The 8075-nt window shown below is 42.4% G+C and overlaps 1 protein-coding gene across 1 annotated transcript in view; it reads right to left on the reverse strand.

The window, feature by feature from the left end:
- Positions 1-8075, reverse strand: part of PTPN14 (protein tyrosine phosphatase, non-receptor type 14) — a 160438-nt gene that overhangs the window by 96807 nt on the left and 55556 nt on the right. The window contains exon 3 of the mRNA XM_011364531.2: positions 1873-2200. Coding sequence (XP_011362833.1) covers positions 1873-2046 — 174 coding nt within the window. The 5' untranslated portion in view covers positions 2047-2200. The remainder of the gene's footprint in view (positions 1-1872; positions 2201-8075) is intronic.

Consider the following 8075-nt stretch of genomic DNA (forward strand, 5'->3'; position numbering starts at 1 on the left):
GGTGCTCAGTGGGGTAGCATCTCGGCCTGGACTGAGTTCAGTCTTCACTGTTCACTTAAGTGCCGGATTCCCCTACTTGTCTTTGCATATTTTAAAGACAAAACTGACCCTCGTTTATCCTCGTTTCATCGAGCCCTAAAGCAGTGCCTGGCGCACTGCAGTGGCTCAAGATTTTCTTTTAGTGAAAACGACTCTCAGATTGGAATAACCACATGGTATTAGAGACAGCACAGCACATCTTCCATACTGCATCTCTTTTAATATTTACAACAGCCCTCTAAGGTAAGTAAGGTGAGGGTCACTATTCCCATTTTATAGATGAGAAAACTGATGCCCAGAAGTGCAGTAACCTCCAAGGTTACCTAACTAATGTGAGAAGACTATAATCCAAATCCAAGTCCAAGACTCCAAAGCCTGCGTTTGTAATTTCTAACTACAGGCTATGCGGGCTCCCAATGCATGCTACGAATACTCAGTTACTCTAACATGAGTTACTAAGAATACTCAAAAGTAAAACCACTGCGAATATCTTTTAAATGACCTATAACTCAAATTTTTACAAGAATTTAGACCAGTTTCCAGCCCGAATGAGCTACTGTACGGTTGTTCTTTTACGCTCATGCGCATACCTATGTTTAAGTACACTCAGTGGGCTACTGACAAGCAAAAAAGGGCCAGTTATCAACCGGCAAGGTCAGAACACCTCACATGTTTATTCTACACATCAGCTACACACGTGTGTTGGGCAGGACAGTCTCCTACACAGGAAATTAAACTTCAAAGGAAGGCCTGATCCCCGAAACCGAAGTATAAACAACAAGACCAGCAGGAGGCAGAAGTGTTCAGGTAGAAAAGTCCGCGAGAGGGTAAGATGAGGTGGCCTGGGGAAGACGCCAAGGGGAGAAGACGCCCTTCTCTGACCCCAATTCCTTTGTGCATATGGAAAGAAAGTGGATTGTGAGTGAGGGATGAGGAAGGAGATGAAACATCATCACTTCCAACAGGCAGCACCCCGTCTTCTACATCACCCCAAGGTATTGATTGCGCAATGACGTCACAGGGCCTAGGACGATGATAGAGCTTTTCCTTGTCTTCTGGAAGGCTTGAATCTCAGAGGCCTACAGTCATTTCAGCATTGGCAACCATTTATCCACATCAGCATACCCACTACCTGATAAGCCACATAGCTCTCAAAACACAAATGCTTGCGGGGGTTACTCCCCAAGCCTCTTCTCTGCAATGTCTGTAAGACCAAAAAAAAAAAAAGCAGGGCTCACACTGCACTAAGGAAGAGTCTCATGTAAAGAGGGCTAATGTGTCTTACTGGTCAACCCTGGGTTTGCTCTAGCCCAAAGAAGTCTCGCAGCAGTACAAAGAAAACAGGGTCATAAGGAATCTTAGAAGAACAAAACCCCCATTCTGCAAGCTCCCACAAAAGGCTTCACTGGTCACATTCACTTTAAATGCTTTTTCTCCTTTCTCTTCCCGTTGAAGAAGAAAATACAGAAACAAACGAGCAAAACATAAAAGCAGCTGCATCCATCCCCTATGTGGGAGTTTTCTCCTTGATATGCAGCCAAAATGCCAAAACACCAGCTCACCCACTCGATTGCTTTAGAGACAGAAATGACTTTGGTAAGAAGCGTCTCTCATTTCTAACTCCCCCCAAACCTCCTCACAGGTGTTAACAAAAGGGAGGCCACCATCCCGTGCAAGCTGTAGGTGGTGTCCTTGCTTCTCACACCAGAGCAGGGCTCGTTCCACCGAAGGGTGTGAGAACAAGTCTGAGGCTGAGAACGGCAGGTTTTAAGAGAGAGGTGGCTGGTCCCTTCGGTGAGTTCCTAATCACACACCCACCACACACACGCTCACCTCCCGCAACTCCAGCCTCTGGGCCACGGCCTCCAGGCACTCCTGCCCCGTGCTTTCCACCGACAGTGTACACTCGATGACATTGCTGTCCAGCAGGCGGATCCGGGTGACAAAGCAGTTCTTACTCAGGACGTTGTAGCGCCGTGTCCGGCGGAGCTTCAGGCCGAAAGGCATGACTCAGTGGCCCCCCGGACGCCTTCCTCCTCTCCTGGTGCCCCGCCGCCGAGACGGCCTCAGCAGTTTCAGGACTGGGCGATGGGGCTACCAGCTGTGCTCCTCCAGACACAGAAAGAGGTGGCCATGCCCGGTGTGGCACTCTGCAGGATGGCTGCAAACAGAAAAGCAGCAGGAAGGTCATTAGCTGGAAGGGAAGTGATGGATCCCGCGGCCCGTGTTCCACGCACGCAGCAAGGCATGAGCACCCCTCCTCCTCCCCGACAGATGAACATCCAGATTCCAGAACCGGCAAGACACTTGGGAGAGCCCATGTGCTTCATCTTATCTTACAAGGGTGTCTGAAAAAAATCTACTTTACAGCTAAAGAAACGGAGATTCAGAGAGATTAAAAGAACTCATCCAAGAGCGTACAGGCTACACGGCACGGAAGTCAAACCAATGTCTGTGCAATTTCAGTTCACATGCTTTTTTTCACTGTACGATCCTGTCTGCTCAGGAAAGCAACAGGAGTGGAAATGAACACTGTTTTTAACTTCTAAACATATATATTATCTCATTTCAACCTCACCAACAACCCTATGGTGTAGATCTTAGGACCCCTATTTTCCAGAGGAGAAAAGTGAGGTTCCATGGTTAACTGACTCACTGAAATTAACATTTTACCTGGTTCCTCCTCACTCTTTTCACACTGCCCCTTTATTCTCATTAGCACTATTGGCCTTTTTTTTTGATTTAATATTTATTACTTATTTTCTCGCTTACTTTATTTCCTTAGAATGGATGGTAGAGAATGGAGGAAATACACATTTAATAGTCAGCAACTTTCTACTTTCTAAATATATTTTTAAATGTATGAATTCTTTAATGCACTTAAAATTACAACTTCTTGTCCTCCTTTTTTTCTTTTTAGCAAATATTTAGACAAATAAATAGTTAGATGTAGGGAAACATCGTAGCATCTTTTTGTTCTTTTATAAAATGCTAGATGCAAAAGCCCTGTCACCAAATTAGAGATCATTTAACTTACTAATAATGAGATTTTTCTGACACCCTGATGTCCCATCAAATGCCAGTGACGACATTATCGCCATGAGAACACGATGGTAAAACCACAGCAACAAAAGTGGCTTTACCATTCCACCCCGAGCTAGCGACGTTCTCGCCGGGAGACACGCATCTTCCGAAGAAGGCAGAAATGCCCAGCCTTGATGTTCAACTTTCCGCTCTCCATAAAGCTCAGAGGACCATCTCTTACTCATGATTGCTCTGTTCACTTAATTCCCTAAGCCGGGCAAGTTCAGCCAGTTTTCACACCCTTCACCCACAGAATTACCTCTGAGCCCCCGACATTTGGAATGGACAAATATGAATAACTACTGCAGGAATTCTTGAATAAATAAATAAAATGGCTCCAATATTTAGCAACCACTCCGTGTCAGTACCCCAGGCCTCACGCAGGTTGTCAGGGCACAACCCTACAACACAGCAAAACACACGCCCCACACTCCCTCCGCCAGTCGTTGATGCCCTGCCTTCGGCACATTCCTGAGCATGACAGGTATGTTTTATGATGGCTTAAAATACACATGCTAGTAGAGACGTTGGCTTGGTAAAATATATTAACATTTCTAAATCACTTTATGTTGGCAGAGTATCATGTTTACCTCCAAGGTAGGCCAACCTGATGGTCTGATATCTACAAAAAGAAATATGGAGGGACCCACCCAAAACAGGAAAAAAAAAGGGCCAGAATTTAAATACAGAGCCCTTACGAATTTATCGCTCACGTGTTCCCTCAACTTGTTGAAACACAGAGCACAAAACACCAAGATTCAATTCCTACATTAGCCAGGGAGCCTCAAACGGAGAAAAATATTTGCTCTGTGGGCACGAGGCACATCTCAAATGCTGGGCCAGGCACTTTACCTTTGGGTGTGTCTCATCTTAAACACCTATGAAGGAATGTGGCTGGCTTGGTGCACATTTAGCCCAGCCACTATTAAAAACAACCCCTGCTACCTATTCCACAGGACACCATGCGTAATGCACACTTAGTGAAATAAAAAGTAAGCTGCCCCACAACGTAGATAGATCATCACAGCTTTTATAACAAATAAACAAAAACACACAAACACATGGGAAAGAATGTAAGTTCACCAAAATGATTCACTGTTATCTCAGGGCTACATAGCGACGATTTAAATAGGACCCTCGCTTTATACTTCACAGATGTTTACACTGCTCTAACATTTTAGAGCTGTTTTATATAATTTTTGCAAATAAAGGTTCATGTAAAGTACATCAGCTACTGGAAACGGGTGGCTCAGGAACAGCATCATCTATCTGACAACCTGGCAATACCCCTCCTACAAAATACCTGTTTTACATTTTTAAAAACGTTTTAAATCTTCAATTTGCAAGAAACTTCCCTGGTAAGGTATCAACAAAAAAAAAAGTTACAAGAAGACTGGTCTGGTCCTTCTAAATATCAATGTTACAAAACAAACAAACAAACAAATGAAAAACGGACAAGTGGGACTAGAAAGGGATTGCTCCAAAGCAAAGGGGATTTAGGAGTCATAAAAACAACACGCCACGTGTGACCCTTCATCAAACCCGGCTTTGAAAAAAAAAAGCTGTCAAAGCCATGGATGATCAAGGAAATCCAAACTAGAGAACAGAAATTAGATGATATTAATGTATTACTACTGTTCATTGTCTTCTGCTTTGGGTAGTGGAATTGTGGTTACGTAGGAGAATGGCTTTAAGAGATGCCGGTGGTTGTATTTAGGGGCAAAAATGTCATGATGCCCGTAACTTACTTAGAAATGACGAAAAAACAACACACATAAGCACATACACAAATTCAGAGTTGAAACAGGCGTGTGTACTGGTATTCATCTCACTATTCTTTTAGCTAGTTTGTATACCTAAAAATGTTCATAATCAAAAGTTTAAAAAAAAAAAAAAAGGCTACCCTCAACGCAGGCTCCAACCACATTTACTCCTTATGGCTTTTTTTAAATGGTGCCACCTCTTCCAATGGACTTCTCTGATCCTTTTCTTTGCCTGAACTCTCAGTCATCTGTGCTTTTTTTTTTTTAATATACCAGTCTATGTTAGAAGTATCAGCACATTTTGACTCTAAACTTCTCCATCTTTAAAACACAAAATATTTACCCAAATTAAAAGCTCATGGCATTTACACCCAGAACTTGTGTGGTCACAGAGCTATGCTGCTGGGAAAAAAACTTCCAGGCACTCATTTAAGACATTCCTTAACTTTAAGAAGGGCTACACCTAAATTATCCCAGGTAAACAACCTATTTGACACTAACCTGTAACAGTAGGGTTAGAGAAAATGATCTCTTAGTCCCTTTCGGTTTTAACATTTTAAGAGTCTATGAATTAATAACCTGTCATGTTTAAGGTCTTGAAGAATCCACAGCATGTGTGTCACCAAGACACCTTTTAAGTATCCACAGCAGCATATAGTTCTCCCTTAAACATAAGCCAGCTCTGTGCTGTATTTTAAACCCAATTCTTCTGCTTTGCCGTTGGTAGAGCAAGGATTACAATATCTCATTTCACATAATAGAATTGACTGTGAGTCTATACAAGTTCTCGGTAAAATAGTTTGGCTCCTGGCACCCTTCTGGCTCTCTCAATGTGGTTCTCTGTGGCCTCATCAATATTATAAAACCTAGAACTAACTAAATGCCGTATTTGCATAGAAAAGTCACATGTTTATGACCCTTTAGATTTTCCTGATGAAACTGGCTTTTCAAAAGAGATCAAGGTAGGCAATCATCATCCTATTTACTATAAGGTTTTTTGTTGTTGTTGTTGTTGTTGTTGTTTTTTTCATGTAAAGTGCCTTTTAAAATAGTCACTTAAAATGCAGAATTTTATTTACTCTTCAAGAACACATCTGGTAAATAATATCAAGCTGCAACTGTTGCTGAAATCATGGAAGTTAAAACAAGTCTTTTTTGGTTGATATAGACAGTAAAACAATACTGACTCGTGATTTATTCTAATTTCAAAACAATCTATTAATCCTCTTTTTCTTAGGTGCATCTTAGAAAGAAAAGGAGCATCGGATAAGAGAGTTGGATCCTATATCTCTTTAGTGATGAGAGTAATTGAAAATAAGAAGCGAAGGTGAAAAAAATGACAGGGGAAGTGCCACAGAAGCTCTGAGCTCTCTAGCTCCAGGGTCTTTGTCTCAGTAAAGCAAATGGCAAGTGAATGTGAAAGACTCCACTGAGGAGACACTTGACAGGGAACTGTGGCTGACCTGAGTGGTTCAAAGAACTAAAGTTTACTCTTAGAAGAACATGGACAAGCCTCCAAGCAAGAATCGGTTTTAACCAGAGAGGCCTGGGGTCAATGCTAAGCCATTTGTCCTCTCTCAGCCTCAGTTTACTCATCTGTAAAAATAGTATCTACTCTACCTGTTTGTGAGAAGTAAATGAGACATTATTTCTGGCGGGGCACCCAGTAGATGTGGACACAACCCTTTCCTGTCCCCCCTCATAGTAAGCTAGCAAACTCAAAAAAGAGCAAAGCAGGTGTGAAAAGAAGGATTTGAGTATCTTACCACCACCTACTGTGGAGAAAGTCTTTAAAAAAAAAAACAAAAATAAATAAAAGGCAAAGCAAAGAATGCAGAGTGTAACATGAAGCTATGACGATGCCATGGGGAAAATGACCGAGTGTAAAAATGAACCATGCATCCTCCTAGAACTGCCACCTTGCAATCCCCCCAAACTCTGACCTGGAGCACAAAGGAGCCAGTCGCCAGCTGAAGCGTCCCATTATGAGCCCGTCCTGAGTGGCTAAGAAGACTGTAGCCTTCTTATCTCAATAATGGGTATAGAGTCTGCTGTTGGCAACAGTTCTTTCCTGGGAGTGAAAAACTGGTTCCAAATTGCCTTTGGGATAATAATCTGCCTGGCTGTGTTGCTGCAGCTGATGGCACGGTGCAGTCTCCCTCACGCCAGAGAAGCTCCCGTGTGCATCTTAGCTCCCACTTAGGATCCTGAAGGGAAACGTCTGTGTCAGACTCAGCTCTGTGTTCTCCTGTAAACCTTGAGGTGGAACTTTACACATGGCAGGAAGCTAAATAAATATTTGTCATCATGATGAAAGAAAGAATGAATCCTGAAAGAGTTGGTTTTTTGATGCCAAGGGAGGGCAGAGCCTCCTGGTGACTTCAGTGACACTTGAGGAATTTGGAGCCTTAGACAGGTCTGACTTTAGGACGTTTAAGAGAGGCTTAAGCTATGGAGAGCGGGAATAAAAAGTTACTCAGCTCCTCTTTACGGGGGGAAAAAATTGAACAGAGATTTCTAGAAGAACATTCCCACCATATGAGTGTCCCTTTGCCAGACCTTGATGTGTTTGATACTGGGGGGGTCACAAAGGCCAGAGGTGCCACATCCCATGGACGTTCCTTGCAAAAACTACAGTGGAACTCCCAATGTGATGAACGGTGTTCTGATGTGCCCATGACTCTGAAAGCGATATGCTGGATGTTTGCTCTGTAAATGCCACACGTACAAAATATGCTACAGTGGGAGAGACATGCAGAAAAGCTTCACAGTCACTTCTAAAACCCACTCCTGACTAGTCAATCAGCTTCCTAAAATCACTAATATGTAAGTTTCCATCTTTAACTACCAGCTGTGGACTTCTGGTATCTTGTACTCTCATTTTTCCCTAAACAACTCGACGAAAAAACCTGTAAATCTGAAAACACAAAGCGAAGACAGCTTTCTCATAACATAGAAAAAGTCACTTGGCTAATCTAATAAATCTTTAAATATGATGGATAAGAAGTAGAGCGATCATTCGTAGTATCAACCAAATACAGCTTAAGCCTCTGTACTGACTTACCTGTACAGTCTTTAGAAAAATGAAAGACATAACTTAAAATCCAAATCTTAAACATGGTCATCACACTTTCTTTTTACTTCCCATGCTGTGTTATTTATACTGGTCTCTATTTTTTTTTTTTTTTT

Source organism: Pteropus vampyrus, unplaced genomic scaffold (genome assembly GCF_000151845.1).
Source record: "Pteropus vampyrus isolate Shadow unplaced genomic scaffold, Pvam_2.0 Scaffold98, whole genome shotgun sequence".
Taxonomy (NCBI): Eukaryota; Metazoa; Chordata; class Mammalia; order Chiroptera; family Pteropodidae; genus Pteropus; species Pteropus vampyrus.